The 23,327-nt window shown below is 41.9% G+C and overlaps 1 protein-coding gene across 1 annotated transcript in view; it reads right to left on the reverse strand.

The window, feature by feature from the left end:
- The window catches only part of ush2a (Usher syndrome 2A (autosomal recessive, mild)), a 232,310-nt gene that overhangs the window by 202,675 nt on the left and 6,308 nt on the right, over positions 1-23,327 (reverse strand). Inside the window, 2 exon segments of the mRNA XM_078251541.1 lie at positions 1,596-1,731; positions 21,098-21,266. Coding sequence (XP_078107667.1) covers positions 1,596-1,731; positions 21,098-21,266 — 305 coding nt within the window.

The raw sequence follows: 23,327 nt of genomic DNA on the forward strand, positions 1-23,327 counted from the left end.
ATGTGTGTGTAAAACAGAGAGAGTGTTATGGGATGTAAGTGTGTTCGAACAGTGTGTGGTTGTGCAGCCTTAGGCTTTGGCTCCGGATTTCTTTAGCGTGTGGAAATGGGATTATGCCTTCCTCTGAAAAGCACTCTCCCTATTGTTACTGGGATGATGCAAGGTGTAAGCCTTAATTTTCTCTTCTCTTTGTAGGTCTCTGTCTTCTCTCTCTGTGTTTCAGTTTCTGCCATCCGTCGCTCTCAATTTCCTCTTCTGTTTTTGTGTTGTTAGAACTGATGACAGTTGTGGTGAAACCCATGTTTACTGGAGGTAACAGCAACCTAGTTTATCAGAAATAGTAAATGGACTGCATTTATATAGAGCTTCTATTCAAAGCACTTTACATTACAAAGACAACACTGAAGTAACTGGTGTATCTGTTTACAATGCAACAAAAATACCCGTTGTTTAAAGGCCTTTTATTGGCCTTTGTCCATCGTGCTATGAGCAACAGCAATCTAATTTTATGCTGCACACAGCCCAGGTACCTTTCCATACAACAAGAGTTGACAACAACAGGTATGTATCCTATTGCCCGCAACTCTTTGTTTTTCTTCTTGTGTCACTCCCTGCAATAATTAGAGCTGATCCTGAACTGATTTGTGACCATCTGAACTCAAGCATGATTTGAAACCACTGCACAAAATAGGTCTTTTCAGAAGTTACTATTGTTCTGTTATTACCACTTTTGATACAACCAATCAAGCTATCCTGACGGACCACTTTAAAAATGTGGTTGACATTTAATGCTCTGCTCTTGACAACTTCTCACTGTACTCATCAGAAAAACTATTTTCAGTTAGCAGGGCAAAAACAGACATAGTTGTTAATCAATACATCTGATCAGCAATCTCATAATACAATTAACTGATCAGAATTCCAGACACAGCTCCCAGGTTCAACCACACACACTCACTCACTCACTAACACACACACACACACACACACACACACTCCATCTCTCTCCCTTGAGCCAATCACTTGCATTGATCACAATCACTGATGTGAACTTCAGCTGATCAGATACTACCTGCTGTGAACTAGGGATCAATGCCTGATAAACGAGAAGAAAAACACTCGTTTATCACTCTGAAGATGAACGGATATCATTTTCTCTCAATTTCTCTCCTACTGACTGAGATGGCTCCCAGGCACCACCAATCAATCACATATGTGTAGTTGAAGGGGGATAAAGGCTGGGAGGAGAATAAAGGTGGATTAGTCATTTGACACCATATTTAGATATACAGACTAAATAAAGATAGAAGATAAACTAAGTGGTAATTTTTCTCCACTTGGAGGGAAGAAAAGACAGTGGTCCCTCTTAAGATTTCAAGTCTGAAAAGCAAATGTCCTCCCATTTATTTGAGTTTTCTGCAGCAATTTTAAACATTTAAAAAAAATTGATAACAGATTCTCGATGATTCCTTGGCCGGCAGTAACTGGAACTGACCTCCATTTTAAATTTCTTTAAGGAATCTGAGCATTTATCATCATCTGGATTTAAAACAATGTAACTTGTCACATGTCAAAAATATATAAAACATCTTTACCATTGGAGCTGAGTCCCACCCACATGGCACCATCCTCGCTGATATCAGATAGCCTGGCGGTCAGAGGTTGTGTGTCAAATGGTGTCCCATCCTCCTCAAGCCCATCCAGAAATAGACTCACACGCCTGTCATGGACCTGAAAATCAGGCAGAGTGAGACCTAAGTCTGTGCTGACCAGCTTGAACTCAGGCTTTGTATTTAATGTGTATTTTCAGCTTTCTGCATTGAACAGTCTACATTTTCTGTGGGAACAAATCAAAAGGTGTCATCAAACTGTGAATGCTACACTATGTCAACCAATCAAAATTAACCACAATAAACAATAAATCAGTTTGTTTCATTTTTCAGAGCAGCATGGACATTTGATTAGGATGAGAAAGGCCCAAGCAGTCACATAGTATGATTTGTTTTTTTTTCTGAAAAAACCTTTGTTGATTTTGTCTAATAGCATCTATGTAAACTGTATACCAGGTTTTGGGAGGGAAAAAGTACAAAGATGATCAATTAATATATCACCATTTATATAAGCATCATTGGATACCATTACAGTCTCTGAGCGCCACAGTGGAACCTACGTACATGTAAGGGAGCAGCCTAAGGGGCAGATGCAGCAGTAAAGGCCTAGCAGCAGGTTACTGCTGTAACACACAATGTCTCATAGAGAGTGGCAGCTGCTGTGTGTGTGCATATTATGTGCATCTATCTACAAAAGTCTATGCACGCACCATTGGTGTGTTTTTGCATATCTATGCATGTGTGTGAGTGTGACCATGTGTGTGTGAATTATACATACGGCTAATCTTCCAGCTCATTTCCCCAGTAGCAGAAAGAGCCTCAGGCTAAACTGCCTCAACCGCAAATTAGCTTTCTGTTTGACCAAAAATCTCCTCTCCACTCCTTTTCCAGATCTGCTGCATGAATATTAAAAACTGCACGGCAGACAGCATCGTCAAAGCAGGAGCAGCTCGCTTTCACATCAAACCCAGGCAAAAAGAAAGATACTTCCATGAGAGGGGCTCACCCCCCCCCCAAAAAAAAGTTGAATGTGCCCTGTCCTACTCTCTCCCTTTACCCCATCTCTAAATCCTGTGTTTGGGAAATGCACTGTTGCACCACTGATAAACGTGACTCTCCCTGTCTTACTAGAGTGGCCCTTTCCTTCTTCATTTCGTCTCTCTTCTGCTCTGGTCCTCCTTGCTTTGTCCTTTCTCCTCCTCACGAGGTCATTTGATTCCTTCCCTTTTTTCTGTTTTTGAGTTCTCTCACCTCATTTTCATTTACTCCCGCTCTCTCCCTATTTTTCATAACAATCTTTACTTCTTCCCTCTCAGGCGACGACTTCCCCCTCTCATCTCTCTTCCTGTATCTTTCCCTCATGTTTATCTTGCCCTGTCGCTCTCACTTGTTGTCAGCTCTTTAGGGAAGTTGAAAAGGTGTGAGGAGGGAAATAAGTCCAAGTCAAAAAAAAGCCTTTAGGGGATGAAGGCAGGCCCAGACAAGTGTCTGCCTCTCAGAGGATAGTTAAGACGCCCAGACAGACACTTTCATGATGGCTGATTGAAGACTAGCAAGCGCATGAGAGCAGGAGAGAATACAAGTGGAAAAAAAAGGAAAGAGAAAAAAAGAGAAAGGAGGGAGAAAAAGTCAGAGAGCGGGTGTAAGAGAGGGAGCTAGAAGAAGTGCCCTCTTTAGGAATCTCTAAGCTGGAGCTGTGTGGCTCTTGGGGAGATGTGAGGCAGTTGTCAGGCCTGATGTAAATGAATCCTGAAGCGCTTCATCCTCCTTAGCCGCCACGCGCTCTTTTGAAACCCAGCCAACTCCCCTTTGTTAGCTTTCACAACACTTTTACCTCTGTTTATCCCCCTTTTCCCATCCATCTGTATTTTGACCTCCTTTCCTCTACCTCTCTTCGTCTCTTTAAGCCACTGTAACTTCAGAGTTCTTTGAGAACGAAGGGGGGAAAAAGCAAAAGGAGTTAGAGAACTCTTTAGTGTTAATAACTAGTCTCATTTGGACTGTGTCCACTAAGTCCAGAGGAAAGGAAATTACTATTTTAAACTATACCTATCCGTTTCCGAGGATATGCATTTTGTGAGGGCTTTTAACTAAAGCACTTTAAGGTACCATCACTGCATGCATTGTCAGATACATACCAAGCTACAATAGAGCCCACAAGTATTGATCACCTAATTCTACATGCCCTGTCTGCATGTCGAAGTGTCCTAAAGCAAGACACTGAATCCCAAGTTGCTCCCGATGGCAGGCCAGCGCCTTGCATGGCAGCTCGGCCACTATCGGTGTATGAATGTGTGTGAATGGCAAATTGTAAAGCGCTTTGTCTGATAAAAAAAAAAAAAAAAATATATATATATATATATATATATATATATATATATATATATATATGTGTATATATATATATGTAATTGAAAGGGGCATGTTCAAAATAATAGCAGTGTTGTGGTCAATTAGTGAGGTGATTGATTCTGTAAAGAAACAGGTGTCAATTATGGCCCATATTTAAGGAAGGAAGGAAGCAAATGTTGTGCATGCTGGTTATAGTGCATTTCACACTGAAATACTCAGCAAAATGGGTCGTTCAGTACAGTACACTGTGAAGACAGTAAAGCATGGTGGTGCAAAAATCATGTTATGGGGATGTTTCTCATACTGTGGTGTTGGGCCTATTTATCGCATACCATGGATCATGGATCAGTTTCAATACATCAAAATACTTGAAGAGGTCATGTTGCCTTATGCTGAAGAGGAAATTCTTTTGAAATGGGTCTTTCAACAAGACAATGACCCAAAACACACCAGTAAGCGAGCAAAGTCTTGGTTCCAGATGAACAAGATTGATGTTATGAAGTGGCCAGCCCAATCCCCAGACCTCAATCCCATAGAAAACGTGTGGGGTGACATCAAAAATGCTGTTTCTGAGGCAAAACCCAGTAATGCAGAGGAATTGTGGAATGTAGTTCAATCATCCTGGGCTGGAATACCTGTTCACAGGTGCCAGAAGTTTGTCGACTCCATGCAACACAGATGTGAAGCAGTTCTCAGAAATAATAGTTATGCAACTAAATATTAGTGCAGTGATTCAAAGTAAAGCAAACCCTTGAGACACTTTTCAGTTGATACAGTAAATGTTTGAGTTTGTAAAGAAAAATGCCACAAAAAACAGCCTAATATAACTTTTTCTTCACTTTCTGTAAAGGTATAACACAAACTTGATCAATTTTGGTCATGTTTTGATTTGGAATTGAATGTGCATTGATATTATGGAATTAAAAGCTATTCTAAGGATTTTGAGCATTATTCACTTTTGTAAACACTGCTTATATTCTGAACACAACTGTATATTATTTTGCTACTCTTTCCTGCAAACCCAGACTCTGTCACATTAAGATTGAAGCTGAAAATGGAAGGAGAGATGGGTTCAGCAGGGTTCAATCCTGGGCCAGCCTGGATATTGAATCTAACCCCTGCACCCCCCATGGTCCCTGCCACCATTCATTGCTCCATTAGAACCTGGTCTGGTTGCATGCGGTTTTCTCCTGCAACATTCCTGCAAAGCCACAACTCATTTTGAAAACAACAACAGGCACCTACCACATTTTTACATTAACTTTTTTAAATTATTTAATGTGTTAACCACTGTTATTTTGTGACTTTTTATGACATTCTGCGACCAAACGAATGGCTGTAATTGTCCATGTACTGTATCATCACCTAGGGACTGCTAACACTGTTTTACCTTACTATTAAATGAAATGTACCATAACATATTTTATATCTCTTCTTCTCAAGAAAGTTTTATTTTATCCTTTCCTTATTAAACAATTTCTTTCAAAAGGTTTCTGTGCTCTTAGGGAGTTTCAAGCACTGTTTCCCTGTGCACAACCCACCCCATTGGCAATGTTACCACCTAAGCCTCTCTAAAAGCTCAGGGAAACCCTGAGTGGAAAGCTTTTAGTGATCTGTAGACTGGCATTTTGACTAAAGCTCTTCTCGATTTTCACACTCCTGCCAAGCCATGGCTCAGTACACAGTGTGGACAGCAGTGTTTCTTCTAAGCTCACTTTGTAGCTGTGGGCCACTAAAGTAAGAGGTGGTTGAGAAAATATGCATAAAATAGCCCAGGTTTGCTGTTCCGGTCATACAAAAATATTTAAACAAAAATATAACAGTATAATATAAAACTTTTACTTTTTTAACCACCATGGAACAAAAACAGCTGTCTGTATCTTGCAAATTAAAAACGTATTGCTCTGTAAAAGTAAAAAAGAAAAACTGGCAGTTGAAATCTTGTACAGTATACGTCACAGGCTAGAATTCTGCATTAGGTACAACTGACAAGTTTCTGATGCTCTGAACTAAATTAACCTTTTTCTTTTTGGCACTGGTAAAAGGTTAGACTGGATCAACGGTAGTACATTTCTAGCGTGAAACAACAACAAACGTTTAGCTAGCAAGCTACAAGCTGAAAATGGCAAGTTTTGAAGAACATTTGGATTACACAACAAGGCAGGCCTGCTTGGTTCTTTCGGGGAAGAACTTGTAAGAGCAAATTACATTAAACAATGTATCCAGCTAATTTAAATAGCTCACATTACTGTATTGTGTGAAGAGTTACCTTCACTTAATTCTAAGACTAATTCTCATTATTCTAAACAGCAAGGTGTTATCCAAACATCACACATGTTGCAGAGTCAGACAGTGTTAGACTTTAAAATCATATTTTATTTATATGTGGAGCCAATTCTAGATACATGTGTGTGTGTGCGAAAACACCAGTTTCTGATCAGCTCCTCTGCTCTACTCTAACAATTATATTGTTATTGACACGATAGAACAGATTTAAACCATTTACATCTAACTCTTATTTTGGCAGTTCACTCTTTTTCTTTTAAAAGTTTACATAAAACCAAAAACAGACAAAAGCACACAAAGAAAATGGATGTGAGAGAATAAGAACAAGAATCAACAGTTCCAACCCGAAATCCATTCACACTGAGTCCATTTAACCACACTGAGTTTTGCTTACTGGTAATAGGCCGATTTTATCTGTTGAACAACATGACCTGGCTGAGGTTGTCATAACAAAGAGGGAGACAACACCATGTTGAATGTTTAGACAATACTTTATTAAACCAAACTGAACCAAATTAGACCAAATTAACAATATACAGAATAAGATGTAGAAGTCAGTGGAAGCAGTGAGCGGAGTAACTCTAATTAGTAACCTGCAAACAGGAGGCACAAGTTAAAACACACCTCCTCAATGTAGATGGCAAAAACACTCAAATGACACCGAAGGGCATCACTTTCCCCCCCTTAAGTCGTGGGCCACAAAGTGATCCACAAATACCGAAAGTTAACCAACACCAAGCACACAAACAACAAAAAAGAAAACCACAGCAATAACGCTGCACTTACACAGTTCAACAACCAAACCACATCAACCAACCGGGGCACGTGACAGGGCGTCTGCAATGATATTATCCCTGCCCTTAATATGCCTTATGTCCAAACAGTGAGACTGAAGGAACAAAGTTTTGGTCAGTATAAACCACAACTGGGCTAATGCCAGAACTGACATAGACCTCAAAGTGCTGGAGAGCCCAGATCAAGGCTAGCACTTCCTTCTCAATTGTCGAGTAATTAAGTTGATGCGAGTTGAACTTCTTCGAGAAGTAGCAAACTTACCTATTGACCCCCTCCCACTCCTGCAACAACACTGCACCTGCCCCAACTTGACTAGCGTCAACTTGTAATTTGAAAGGCTGGTTAAGGTGTGGCGCAGCAAGAACTGGCGCAGCACACAACAGGGCCTTTACGCTTTCAAATGCCAGCTGACATTTGGGAGACCACACAAATTTACTACTGTCGAAAAGTGCTTGCAGAAAGCGCAATAGTACCCGGCCAACCCCAGAAAACGCATGAGGTCCTTTTTAGTAGTTGGCACAGGATACTGCACGACAGCATGAACTTTCACGTCCACCGGACAAACTCGCCCCTGTCCAACCACCTGGCCCAGGTATTCACCGTCGCCCTAGCAAACTCACACTTAGCCAAGTTGATGGTGAGACACGCCTCAGCCAGGCGGAAAAACAGAGCACTGATCCGTTGGACGTGATCATGTGTCACTAAACACAACATCGTCTAGGTAAACCGCACAACCATCAAGACCTGCCACCACCAGGTTCATAAGACGTTGAAAGGTGGCAGGCGCATTGTGAAGACCAAAACTCATTACAGTATACTCAAACAGACCAAAAGGTGTCACAAAGGCTGAAACCTCTCAAGCTCACACTGTCAAAGGAACCTGCCAGTATCCTTTCAATAAATCAAACTTTAGCTGAACCCACCAGATCAATGCAGTCTTCCATTTGTGGCAATGGGTAGGAATCTGCCCTAGTGACCTTACGATAGTCATTGCAAAACCTTGGGGACCCATATGACTTGCCAACCAGCAAGCAGGGTGAGGCCCAACTAGAGGAAGATGGTACTGCAATCTGGTTGTCCAACATATACTCAACCTCAGCTTCCAACACCCTACGCTTGTCCACTGCACAGCAATAAAAACGCTGCCTAATCGGGGGACTGGTACCTACATCAATATCATGTTCGATAAGGGCCAAACAACATTGGGAACCTTCTGATCAACTCCACCAGTTCGGTTCTCTGGGACACAGGCAAATGATTCAAACTATCCAACTGACATAATTTTTCAGCCTACCACAGTTAATAGGATCGTCTGGCCCCTTAACATCTCTCTCAATGTCCAGCCCTGACTGAAGTACACCAGGACCTGAATGCACAGAGTCAACCATTAATGCAGGGTTAACAGTAACGTCCTGGGCAACTTGGTCGCTTGCCACAGTAGCACCACAGGCATAGTAGGGCTTTAGCAAATTAATGTGACATAGCTGAGTTGACTTTCTCCGATTTGGGGTAGAAATCAAGTAGTTCTGATCTGAGACCTGCTTCTGAACAGTGTAAGGGCCAGCAAACTTTGCCTGAAATGGTGAGGACTGAAGTGGCAAAAGAGCTAACACCTGGTCACCTGGGCAAAACTGAAGCTGCTCTGATCCGCGGTCATACAATCTTTTCTGAATGGTTTGAGCACCCTGCAAATTTTTCCTTGCAACCTCAACAGCCACATACAGATGACGGCGGAACCTGTTAACATAGTCTGCTAAGTTTTTTGGTGGCTTACTTTCAACCGACCCATCATGCAGGAGGGCTAAAGGACCACAGACAGAATGGCCAAAAACCAAATAATTGGAACTAAACCCTGTACTTTCTTGGACCACCTCCCTGACTGCTAACATGAGCCAGGGCAGTCCCTCCTCCCAGTCCCTTCCCATAGGTACGCAGCTTAGACTTCAAGGTACAATGAAACCGCTCCAGCACCCCCTGGTTCTGTGCATGGTAGGATGAGGCACAGTTGTGCTTCACCCCCAGCCGTTTCAGAACCTGCTTGAACAAAAATAAACTGAGTTAGAGTCCTAACTACTGACTTCACTGAAATTGAGCACAAGCAAAAGGCTGCAGGGTACCTTGTAGTTTGGCACATCACAGTTAGCATGTAAGCACAACCTGTCTTGGAAGGAGGCAGCGGCTCTACACAGTCTATGATCAAATGCTCAAAAGGTTGACTAGCAGCTGGAATGGGACTGGGAGCAGGTTTAACTACCTGATTGGGTTTTCCAGTAAGCTGGCAAATGTGGCATGATTTGATTTCACATACTTTGCAACGTCACGTTTTAACTGGGGCCAAAAGAAGTAGCCTAGCACACAATCATATGTTTTCTTTATGCCCAAATGTCCACAACCATCATGTGCAGTTTGCAACACCACCTCAGAGAAACAACTTGGCAAAATGGCCTCGCCCACGAAATCACCATCACTTATTAACTGGAAGTACCTCATCCCACAATGCAGACAGGTAAGCATCAGCCCTTTGGCTCTTCACCCAATCCTCCTTTGATACAGACAATGGGAGATCAGGCAGTGGGACAGGTTCAATAAGCACCGTGTCTTCACAACCCCCTGATCCAGGTGGGTCAGGAGCAGAGTATTTGCGGCGTTGTGCATGTGTGATAGCACAAGCTGGAAAAATCCCTGGCAAAAACAGACTTCTCTCCTCTGAACTCTTAGCATGGCATGGGAACAACAGGGGGCGGCATACAACTCCCAACCAAATCATTACCCAAAACCATATGGACACCCTCAATAGGTAACTCAGGGCGCACCCCGACAGAAACAATGCCCTGCACCAGCTCACAGTAAAGCTCCATAGCATGGCGGGGCACAGGAATCCAACCCATCTCCATCCCTCTCATCAGTACATAATCATTTGTTGCTGACTCAAGTGAAAAAGGCAACACAGACTCCACAACAAATGAGTGCTTTGCACCTGTATCTCGTAGTAACTTGATTGGAACATGTTTGTCACTACCCACCAACGACACAAAGGCATCAGCAATGAAAGGTTCAAAACCAGAATCCTGAACTAAGTCCACACAATCTGGTACCTCACCTGACACTTCACCTGAGCCTACACTAGAGGCTACACAAACAGGCTTTTCTGAGACTGTGGAACAAAGCATAGCTGGAGCATGAAAGGGCAAATTGGGCTTACCTTTTAGCTTCAACAGCGGGCACTGGTCTTTCCCTACGGCAGTAGTTGCATACCGTACTGATCTCTTGTCGCCCCACCCAAGCAGGCTTACGTGAGAGACCTGGCTTTGCAAACTCCACGCCACTGTGTGGATTCATACTGCCATTAACATTACCTTTCCAATCTCCAACAGAGCGTACTTCACCATCATGTTCTTATGCATCAACACAAAGTCATCAGCTAACTCTGCTGCCTTCAGTGCGGTGGTGGGCTTCTGCTCATTTACATATGTAGAAACAGATTGAGGGATGGCACTTTTAAACTGCTCCAATATGATAAGCTCACAAAGACCCACAAAAGAATTCACCTTGGTTGCAGAACACCAACATTGAAAATGGCAAGTCAAATCACAGACAAACTCTACATTGGTCTGCTTATCCCCCTTTACCCAGTTTCTGAAATTCTGACGATAAGCTTCAGGAACCAACTCGTATGACTTCAAGACAGCTGCTTTTACTGCCTTATAATCTAAGCCATCCTCACCACATATAGCCGAATAGGCCTCCTGGGCCCTACTACTGAGGACGCACTGAAGCATCAGCACCCTGTCTGAATCTGGCCAATTTTTTGCATGTTCAACATGTTTGAAGAGAGTGAAAAAAACACAAGTTTGCAACCACATCCAAATCACCCTGTGCAGAGCCAATGGAGACATAATCCTGACCCCCAGAACCATGGAACAAGCTTGCCCTCTCTTATTTACTCCAACCTAGACTGCTAAGTCCAACTTCCTCCTCTCTGTATCCTGCCGCATTTTCTCCAACTCAAGCTTTTCCACCTGTCGAAGTCTCTCCAACTGAAACCTTTCCCCTCTCTCAAAATGCCTGTGATGCTTCTCCTGCTCAAACTCCAAAGCCAACAGCTCCTTCGGCTGTTCAAAAGTTAAACTCGCTGCCTGCACAACTGTTGCTACAGATGACATGGGCACAAGCTCAGTCTCAGCTTTATTTACCACACACGTTCAAATAAAGACAACAAAACTCTTTTTAATCTCATCCTTATGACTTTTCTCTGCAACAGCAATATCATTATGATCAGCTATCGCCACCAACTGATCCTTTTTACAATCATTTACAAAATCCACTGTGGGTGCCTCAAAAAAAACTGACACAGAAGCCATCATCACAAAGGACATTGTCAGCCCTTTGACAGAGAACTTCCCCTTAACTGCCTAGCCAAAAGCTAGGCTTTGTGTGGTACTTGCGATGGGTAATGATGCACAGCATTGACTGCAATAATAACCATTATATGCATTCAATGACATTAGCCCGACAACCCGAAAGAGCAACGAAAAATTGGTGACCCTCCAGCAGCAGCAGATGTGCCCCCCGAGACAACCACTCTAGCCACTTTCCCACCACACTGACAAGAAACGGACACCCTCCTCTCTTAAACTCTGGTCAAACATCTTTTGTATCCTTTCCTCAGACCTTTCCCTCTCTTGTTGCTCCACTCATGCTTGTCTCCTCTTCCTTACCTATCTCTTCCTCTCCTTTTAACCTCCGCTAATCCCGGACTCCACCGCCTCTGCCCCCACACATCCCGCCTCGCCAAACTCCCTCCATGCAGCCGCTCTTCTCCGGATGTGTTGCCCTGTGACTGACATGCCACTCACTGATAACACACCTCATTCCACAGCCAGTGAAGCTGTCATTGGGGGAGAGTCTAAAGTTACAACAACTTCTTCATTCATCAATAAATGCTCAAAATGGCCGCCACGCCCACACCGTTTGACGAAAAGTTTTTCTTTTAATAACTGTTCATCTTTAAGGTGTTGAGATGGTACAGACCAAATTTGAAGTCCATCGGATGAAATCTCTAGGAGGGGTTCGTTAAAGTATAGCACCTTGACTTTTAGGCCAACTTCCTGTTGCCATCAAGGTTATAATCGTTAACGAAAACGAACGAAATAACGAAAACTAGGTGGGAAAAAACATTGTCGTAAACTGAAATAAAAATAAAAATGAGGCATTACAAAAAAACGATAACTAAACTAAAACTGTAATGTCTGTTTGCAAAACTAACTACAATAAAATAAAATTATCGAGTAAATGTCCTTAGTTTTCGTCTTTGTCGATCTTTCATAGAGCAAATAACGTTATATCTCTCCGACCATGACATTTCCCGTAGACATGTATAGTTTCCGATTGGGAATCCAGAAATTCTGACAGTCCATGTCAAATTGAACACAACATGTCCGTGGCTCCGTCCCTGTCGCCTGGCATCATAGCGGTACCGAAAGGCGGAAGAAAGCGGCAGTCCTATTTGTTTATGACTGTGTCAGATAAAAAGCACCTTGCAGTGGAAGGTGGTAAAATATGTGGTCAATTTATTACAGGGAAAAATCCCACGAATTTGAAAGTACATTTGAGAAGCACACACAAGCTAGAAGGCTAACCTAGCTTACCTTAACGAGGTAAAGGAGAACGCAAAGCCCCCTTCCCCCGAAACAGAAGCTAACCCCGGTAACGTTACGGGCATGGATGTATGGATACAGGGCCAGGCAGCATGACAGAGACAACAGCAGGACAGAGAACACTACAGGAGGGCTTTCACCGGCGACCTGACAGCTGCTGGTTAGTAAATACGCAGGAACACCAAAAGCGGGAGGAAGCGTGGGTTAATATGTGGATTGATACTGGGATGTCTACAAAACTGTGTGACTCGATTGACTTCAAAAAGTTCGCCACTTTACACGAATCAAAGTTGAAAACACCTGTTGTAACATGTCTTCTTTAGTCTGTTGGTTATTTAGGTTTTTTTTCATGGAACACGTCACTTACACATTTTGCACATACTGCGTCTTGTGTAGACTGTTTACATATTTATGACCATATGTAGGCTACATTTTATGTACTGGTGTTATTGTTGAATACATTGTGAATACATATTTCTAAAATTGTATGTTTTTGTTGAGTTATTATTACACAATACTTTTTCTGATCTTTTGGAATCCCCCGACAAATAACCCATATTACAAAAAAAGACTAAAACTAAGACTAAAACTAATTAAAAACTAAACTAAAACTAAGCATTTTCAAAAAATAAAAACTAAACTAGCAAACCCGCTTTAAAAACTAATTAAAATTAAACTGAATTTGAAAACAAAAAGTCAAAACGAAATAAAATAGAATAACCTTGGTTGCCACTAGGGGGGCGCTATAACTTTGAGCCAATATCAGCCTGTAGATGTCCTCAGGGTTGGACTTTTGCTGCTTTTACAGCTGCGCAAACTGCACAGCTGTTTTAGCATGTAACTAATTACTAACTACATTATACAACTGTATTAAGTGTGTTTGTATAAAATGTTCATGAAGTTTGAACTTAAAGACAGAGCCAGGCCCACTTTTCCAAAATCATTTTAAGATTAAAATGATCTCAGCTTGACAGATTTGCAATCTGACTAAAATCATCTTAACCTTCAGATGATTTTGGGAAACAGCTTGCTGGATATTCCTAGATATTCCTGTCCTCCAAATGAAAACCAAAGTGAGTGAAATCAAAAAGTGTAATGTGACTTTATGCATCCCCAGCTCTCCACTTTTGCATCTCCAGGCATATTATCACCTTTCCCTGTCTCTTTCTCTAACTCTCTCATTCTTCTGTTATCTCTCTCCTTGTTATTCACCCTCCAAGCCTCTCCATCCCTTTTTACTCCTCTCTCCCCCCTGCATACTTGCCCTTACCCACTAAGAACTGTTAGCAGCTCTGATGTACAGCCAATATTCTTTCTATCATATTAGCATGGCTGCAGTGTGTAAAGAAAGAGATAGGAAGAGGAGGAGGAGAGGAAAGGAAATAAAGAGAGAGAGAAAGAGAGAGGATGGAGTGGAGAGACATTTGTTCTACTCATCTCAGCGCTAAAAGATACAATTACCTCTCACAGCATATTATCCATGTTTTATACCAGCCCAGGGCCCCATGCCTTTGCCTTGTCGGGCTCACCCCATGTAAGGCCCATATTTTAACACTAGCCTTGACAGTTTATTTAAGAAAAGAAAATTGTCCCCAGGGAGATGGAGAGGGTGAGAGAGGGAGTGTGTGTGTAAGGAGAATGTGAGGGAAAGAGGGAAGGACAAAGAAGGTGGAGAGAATGAGAGATAGATGAGGCAGAGAGAGAGAGAGGGAGAGAGAGAGAGAGAGGGAGAGAGAGAGAGAGAGAGAGAGAGAGAGAGAGAGAGACAGAGAGAGACACAAAACCATCTTCAATAAAAAAGCAGGGACAAAATATAAAGAGAGAAAAGGAGAGAGAGGGGACATTTATAAGGTGACCCACCAACCTTTTAATAAAGACCATAAGTCTCTAAGACTTTTTCTTTCTGAGCAGAAAGCAAAGAGGGGTCCCATTTAACAAAACAGAGACATCCACGACAGCATACAAGGAAGGAGGAGCACACTATCACACTGCAAGAGGAGAGAAATAACACTAAGTAACAAGGCTTAGATGCAGACCAGTCAGGAACATTAGCGTCATATCCACTATCCACATCTTCTTTTTATAATATTCTGGGCCTTTTTTTAATAAAGTTTCTATTGGTCTTAATAGGGTTACTATACTAACCTATGCCATGGAACTTCTACTTTAGAGTAGATATTTCTAGAAAGGGCAAGTTAACATAACATATGCTCATTGGTGGATCCTTTTATCCAAAGCACCTTGCAGCACCCTTGACGCATACATTTTTAGCACTCATATCTCACAGCTCCAGTGGGAATGAAACCCCTAACCTGACCTGTTAGTGCCTTGCTCTCACTATTAAGCTGGAACAGACTGCACGTAGGCATGAAACACTGATGTTAAATAAAGAAATAAAATTAATTTAAGACAGAAAACCTCGAACCCCACCACTCATACACACACCTTTCTCTCCCTCTCACTCACTATGTAATTGATGCCAGTCTCGTGCCCTTTCGCCTCCTGTGCCAGCAGGCAGAGGGCTACCATAGGGGTGTCCACTTCACCCCTACATAACAACCTTGCCTCACCTTCACACACACACACACACACACACACACAGACACACACACACAAAGTTCCTCCATGCACAATGCATAACAGACATATTAACTTTCAGTCTGTCTCACAATCTGTCTCGGTCACTGCAGGTGGGACAGAGAGAACAGTATAGTATAGTGAGTAGTAGCAAGTATATGATAAGATGTGTATTAAGTCTGCATATGTGCAATCTTGGAGACTGTCGGCTAATGGTCTGACGCCAATTTAGCCTCAGGGGGCAACGGCCAATATTTCTGGGGTTCCGGTGTAGCCAGCAAAGGATAACAGATATCCGGGCCAAGATTTCCTCTTCCATGCGCTGGTCATTGTTTACAGTCTGAGTCAATACTTTTTGAAGGCGTTTTTGGTCCAGACCACATTTTCAAGTATAGGTTTAAGTATTGAAAGAAGAGGATATATTGAGGTAAAGCATGTGTGTTTTAACACTACTGGAGATTAAACCTGCTCCAGCACCAAGTCAGGAGCCGTTATTCAGCCATGTATAAGTCAAAGAGAGAGGAGGTATGGGAAGTAAGAGTACTTCTATTTCTACCACTCAAACAAACAATACCTATGCATGATATGGGACACTCATGGCACACATCTGGCCACTCAGAGGACTATTGGTCTCATGTTTATATGGTCTTCAACACAAGACCTTGGTCCCCAGCTTTCATTTCTACAAAACAATTTTTTTTTTTAAGATTATTTTTTGGGGCATTATTTTCACAGTACAGATGAAGACATGAAAGGAGAGAGAGGGGAATGACATGCAGCAAAGGGCTGCAGGTCGGAGTCGACCCGCGGCCGCTGCGTCGAGGAGTAAACCTCTATATATGTGCGCCTGCTCGACCAACTGAGCTAACCGGCCACCTACAAAACAAATTTTAAGTTATGTTTGGCTGAGAGGACAAGTAATTGCCTATATGTGTTTATAGTGACTACAGGTTTAACTAGAGGAACTGGTAACTTGTGTTCCCAAGCAGTGTCAAACCCATGCTAAACCTAGGTCAAGAAGAGAATGGTAATGACAGAGTAAGCAGAGCAGGAGAGAAAGACCAAGGACAGAAGAGGAAGAAAGAAGAAGGAGAAAGAAAGACAAAACCAGTCTCAGATATACTAGGGCAATGAGACGTGCACATGCATCTATGCAAGAAAAAAAGAAATAGATGGAAAGACTGTGGTGGTATCGGATCAGTGGGTGCAAATTAGTTGCCTTCTGCCAAGGCCAGACCAGTCCTTATACAAAGATACCAACACGCCAGAGTCTTCCAGTGTAATTGTGCATGAAAACATTCATTAAGCTTATTATGGCATTCAGTAGAAGTTTCAGCAGCCAAACTGTCTGAGAGCAAAGTAGTGAAGCAGATGAGCTTTCAGGGTCTAGAGAACAAATTGTAGATTAGATAGGAACAACTCCCTCTAATAAATATATAGATGAATGTGTGTGTGTGTGTGTGTGTGTGTGTGTGTGTGTGTGTGTGTGTGTCTTTGTTTTCTTGACCTCAACTCACTATGACACTCAGACACTAACCCACATACCCTTTTTTTTTTTGGTCTTTTCTTATCAATTCTGTTTCTCCTCTCGCTCCTCTGTCTCAAAAAACGGGTAAGAGCCCTCTGAAAGAAGCAACCAGCCGTTTGTGCATGTGGTGCTGTGTGTATGTGGAGGCAGTACGTACATCACTAGTGTTCAAGTGTTTAACGGTAAGAGAAAGAAAAAGAGTTTGTGTGCGTGTGCGTAAGCACAAGTGTTAAACATTCCTGCTGCTGTGTTGGGTCGTGATGGGACCGGTGTGACTGGCTGTACCTGCCACTGCCTCATCCGATAATGCTGATTTGCTCAGGCACTAACAGACGGACCCCTCTGGGGGTCCTGCAGGCACACAGTCAATCACTGGTACTCCAAAAGATAGTACTCCAAAGCTATTTAAATCACAAACTCCCTTCCTTTCTCTTTCCATCTTTTGCAATCTCTTTTTGCCTTTTCTTTCTCTTCTAATTCCGTTTCTCTTCACACTGAAACCTTTTTCTAGATCTCCCCAAACCCCTCTGATTTACAGGTTATTTCCAACTCTCAGCGTTTTGTATTATTTTCTGGTTTGTCCCCTTTCCCTATTATAATACAATAGCACAAAATGCAAGACAGTAAAAACAAGTGGTATACACAAAAAGTAAATATCCTCAAGTTGATTGAAAAAGGATTTAGAGCCAAAACAGGAGGTCATGGAAACATTCTACCAAAGTAAGCCTGCTCCTCTCAACAGCATAGCATTTCCATTTCCATTGGATTGGTCACATAAAGGTAACATGACTATAACAAGAGGGTGTTTGGTGTTTTAAGCCCCCAATATCATGTTCCAGGCAGCGCTGCATGGAAGGCACTAGGGTTAGGCAAGGGTTAGGGGTTAAGGTTAGGTGCCTTGAAGTCGACGGTCGCAGCGCTGCCTTGAAGTCACACCGTGACAAGTCACACTGCCTTGAACACCGTCGAGCTAACAAGAGCCTCTAGTTTCACGGTGGTTATTGGCGATAACAGCTGATCATTTTGCAGTCTTAACCTAGCCTCCCATTTACCCTGGCCCGCACCGCTACGCTGGGTGTGGCGTTCCTGATGTGGGTGTGTTGTAAAAAAAGTCCACCTACCCTCTAATCATAAAGGAGAATTTCCGGCCAATTTTTACGTTAATCTTGATCGCTATAGCTACGCGAGTACTTTCGATAGAAAAAAACCCCGACCCGAATCAGTGCAGGCAACACGGAGAAGCTGCAGCTACATGTACAAGCGTCCCCTGAACTAAAACGGCAGTTGTCAGGGCAAGTTTTAGAGTGCCTTTGTGCCTCTTAACAGACACAAAATGCAATTAATATGTCTGTGCCACATGAACAGGGCCCTTACGTGTCAACAAGATGCTGTCTGAATACGCTCACTGGACGGCAGCTAGCAGCTAACGGCTATCAGCTAGCAGGAAAGCTAGCTACCGGCAGGATCGAGACAGGGACCAAGGAAGGTGAATTTAAACAATGTCTGAGTTGAAAACGCATCTTGTTGACACGTAAGGGCCCTGTTCATGTGGCACAGACATATTAATTGCATTTTGTGTCTGTTAAGAGGCACAAAGGTACTCTAAAACTTGCCCCGACAACTGCCGTTTTAGCTCAGGGGACGCTTGTACACATAGCTGCAGCTACTCCATGTTGCCTGCACTGATTCGGGTCGGGGTTTTTTCTATCGAAAGTACTCGCGTAGCTATAGTGATCAAGTTTAATGTGATGAGGCTCTGGATAGGACACACACAGGACAGACTATGTGCAGCTCATTATTTTCCCTACCAAATCACTGTTAAACTAGAGTCCAAGAAGTCAATGTCCAATCTTGTCCGCACGCAATCACAGTACTGTGAGACACTTGAGATAAGGCAAAAAAGAGAGAAAAAAGCACCCACAGAAAAGCACAAGTCATGTTTATTACACACTGATCAGCAGTCATTGTAACATCAGTTGTACACATAACTCCTTCATCCACAGCAGTAGTAAAAGTAATTTTCTATGTACAATGAGAGCTACCGAATAGGTAATACATTCTGCAGAAATGTACAGGACAGTGTCCCACAGTAAACTGACTTCGCATCACTTAACACTGAGCCACCTCTCTCACTTTCCCCATCTCCTCTCCTCTCTCAGTCCTTCCCTCCCCCAGGCTACCTTTTCCTCCACTATTCTCAACATCGTTACCATAATCAGATAAGACAACTACCTAGGGAGCACCAGCATCCCTACAGCACCTTGCTCCTGGCACCGTGTGTGTACATGTGTGCGTGTGTGTCAGTGTGTATGAATTGCTCCTGGCACTTGGAAATCCCGTATTCCTTTTGACTGTCTTTTTTGGTGTTTTGATCTTTTCAAACCGACAGATGACTGGGTGTGTGTGTGTGTGTGTGTGTGTGTAGGAAAGGTTTCTAAATTACCCAGCTCCTTCATAGGGTAATATCTGTATTGTGGCTGACAAGTCTGCTACAAATTACTGCTGAACTGTGAGTGTGTATCTGTGTGTATGAGTGAGTGAGCGAGTAGAGAAGTGTGTGTGCACGCACAAGAATGGGAGTACGCAAATGGTGTTTGAGTGTCAAGGATGATTACGTTATTCTTCTGAATGGTCTAAACAGATCACATCACCATGCCATCAAACGAAAGGCCGACTGACTCACAAGAATGCGCACACACAAAATTTCCACCTCCAAGCCATACACACAACATACTTTTAGCAAGATACCTGCAAGTCTTACACTTCTATATGCCTTCATGAACATGTACAACACACAGATACTGTTCAGAAACATATATAAAAACCTGATCCCTACAGGGCATACTGTACACACTAGGGGTGGTACGGTTCATGAAAAAACATCCGAACCGCTCGGTTCGGAGCGTGTGTGTGTCGCACGGTTTGTTAGTACACTGTTAATGTGCACTAATCACTTACTGCCGTAGTGCCCACTTTCGACACCTATGTTAAAACACTTACTGGAAACGACAAGGGGGATGAGCGTGATGAACGCAACACATGGCAGCTGATTGGACGAACGCGTCACGTGGTTCTTGCTGCTCCTGAATTTCAAAACAGCAACTAATGGCGTCTCGTTCTGAATACGATCTCGACTTGATCGAATTGATCAGCTGAGCCCTTTCTTCTGTTTAATTGTTTTTTAATTATTAAAGACATGGATTTTATTTGAGAATTCATGATATAAAATGTCATCATCATGGTTATATAATTTTATTTTATTAAAAAGCTGGGCCCAAATGATTATACAGATAAAAAGTAGACTCTCTCTCTCACACACACACACACACACACACACACACACTTACTTCACAAGCTGCCATTCCAGAATGATCAGAGCTTATGAAAGCCTTTTTGTGTCCATGACAACCTTGCGTTTCTAACTTCTGAAACCTTCTATAATTTCTAGTTGATGTACCACTTAGGTCAATTGGTTCTGGAGAAATGAAAGAAAAACAACACTAAAAGGAGAGAAACTAGATGTATACATTGTTATATTACAGTACTTAAGTAGTGAATGTAATGCAAATCAAGACATTTAAATTTTCCACAGATCTGCAATTTCTTATGGCTCTGTGATGATAGGGTTTTGTATTTTTTCCTTTTACCTACTTTCTTCTTTGTATTTAGCACTCCTTCACACATGCAACAAGGTTCTCCATAATAACATGAACATATGCAAAGTTTATCTGTAAAATAATCTAATATGTAAACAAGTATTCAATTATCATACACACCTAAATAGATTAATCCAAAGAGTTCCAGGGGTTTTGAAGTTAGTTTTCCATACAGGTCATAGACGTTTTTGAAATGTTGTATTGAAAGTGTGAAGCATTGCCTGTCTGTGTATGTGTGTCTGATGTAATGTGTGTGCCCCCGGCCCCAGCAGCTGTGCCAAAGCAGATGTTTGCCAGTATAATTAGCACAAGCTCATAGAGGGAAAGAGAAAAAGATGGACAGAGAATGAAAGAGAAGTACAGAGGAAGAAATACAGACAGTATGTCTGTGATCAATGTTTGTGAAAAAGAGACCATTCCGCTTACACAACCCTTATGACAACAGTTAAATGCAAACCTGATGGTGCTTCTAAGGTGGATAGATTGAATTCCATGCACACAAACTCACCTATGGATGCACATAAACATTCATGCTCATAAGCATGTGCCTCTCATTTTGACCGACTCGGGCACGTTTAACAGGGCAGCTGTCTCTCATGCCACCATCGTGATCCCCAAACCCTTGAGATTTGTTACCTGCAAAACAATGTGTGTCCACCTCTCCAGTGTAAGCCGCCCCTCTGTTCTGAAGCTGACGGTCAGAGGATTCTGACTGCTGGCCTGACCACGCCGCAGGGTGATCGCCTGCTCGGACACTGTCACAGAAAAAAACAACCTCTCCCCTGAGCTCTTCTCCAGCAGCATCCTGAGGGAAACAAAAACACACATATACGCAACACAATTATTTCAGCAGCATTTGAATATCTGGCAGTGCTACGTTGTTATAACTTAACTCAGACGGAAGTAAGAAGGAAGAGTGAACTCTAAAAGCCATGGAGTCAAGCGCCACTACACACAGTCTCTCATTCTGACATTTACACATTGAATATCAATATTTTACATGACTGCTAGGTTTGAGCTCCTACACTGGGTGCAGACACAGACACCCTCCCTGTGTCATATTAACCACCATCACTGACATTTTATGGGAAATCATGACTTTTATGAACCCAGAGCCACATACCCTATAAATCACAGGTAGATGTATGCATGAGAAAGAGACCATATGTATGCATGTCTGCACATGCATGTGAGTGTGTGAGTGTGCCTGTGGGGAGAGACAAAGAGATAGAAAGACGGACAGAGATAGGTGCAAGAAGAAAGTTAAGACTAGTTGGTTACTAACAACTAAATAACTGAGTTACTGGACAGAAAATGCTTCTTGTGTCAAAAGTGCTTTAACTTTGGATATGTAAGAATCCAGATTGAACTAAGCAATATTGTTATTAGGGCTGCACAATTAATTGCAATTTTATCGAAATCGCAATATGGACTAGTGCAATATCCAAATCGCAGGGGGGCGCAATATTTGTTAAAGGCAAAATATGTGTCAAACCATTCTGAATTAAGTATTGCTGCAGAGATGAGAAAATCTTTGTTTGGTACAGATGATTAGGGCTGTCAAAATAACTAATTAATCTGAGAAAAAAAAACGCGTTAAAAAAACGCTGATTAATCCATTCCATATTGACGTTTGACCCAGAGCCATTCTAGCCACCATTCGACTGTAAAATGAAGGAGGGAGACGAGAATGTTCTGCCTGGATCATTAATTGGAACATTTACTTGTAAAAATCTTCTTCCTGCCAACCCTGGCTACCGAAATCTGGTACCACCGATATGTCTGCCCTTCTCTCTGATGCTCTGAAACACAAACACCGCTGCACATGACGCTAGTTAACACTATACTCGACAGCAGCTAACGTTAGCCTACCGCTAGCTAGTAGCTGGATTAAAAACCGTTAAAATGTTGACAGCTAACGCTAAACAGTGTAAAGTTTGACTGTGTTTTACTGTAGAGGATTCAACACCGGGATGTAACAATCTGTAGCTGCCGTCGGAGAAACAACACAGACGGTGCGTTCAATGAAACTGGTAAACTACAGCGTCGTGGTGCATTTGAAGTTATTGTAAATGTCCTTTACCATCTGGTGGTTGTTTTTGTCGTTCAATTTACTAGTGAAATAAGTTATTGTTATACATTATTATTACACATTTCATTTTGACCATATGGCCTTAGCAATAAACAAGCCGTTTGATGTCACCAACTGTTGTTTAGTACCCTTTTTTTTTTCTTTTCTTTTTTTACTTTCTAAGTATCGGTTCAGGCACTGTTAATTATGTATGCGATTAATTTCAATTAATTAATCACAGAGTATGTAATTAATTAGATTACATTTTTTAAATCGATTGACAGCCCTAATATATATATATATATATATATATTTTTTTTTTTTTTTTCAATGAAAATTAGAATAATGATACAAAAAAATTATCATCTCCAATATCGTGAATCATATTGCAATATCATGCATCCTTAATTGTAATTATTAATTAAGCTGCATTTTGTTTATAATGTAATACTTATTTGGTCTATAAAATTTCACAGAGCCACAGAGGGCACAGAGCTCAAGTTAACAAATTAAAAGTGCTTGTTTTGTCTAATCAACAGATATTTAGTTTTCTATCATAGAAAACCAGCAAATACACATATTTAAAAAAATCCAGAACCAGTAAACTTTTGGCATCTTTGCTAAAAAATCGTATGTTTAATTGAGCGATTAATCGACAAATTGTTGTTGTTTAATTTTCTGTTGGCTTATCTGTTTCAGCTATAAATTATTCAATACGTTGCTAGGGCAAGGTTAGGTGATGGGTGGGGAAAAGACCAGACAAGTTGTCAAAAAAAAGGTTTTTGTTTTTCAAAT

Source organism: Sander vitreus, chromosome 1 (genome assembly GCF_031162955.1).
Source record: "Sander vitreus isolate 19-12246 chromosome 1, sanVit1, whole genome shotgun sequence".
Classification (NCBI taxonomy): Eukaryota; Metazoa; Chordata; class Actinopteri; order Perciformes; family Percidae; genus Sander; species Sander vitreus.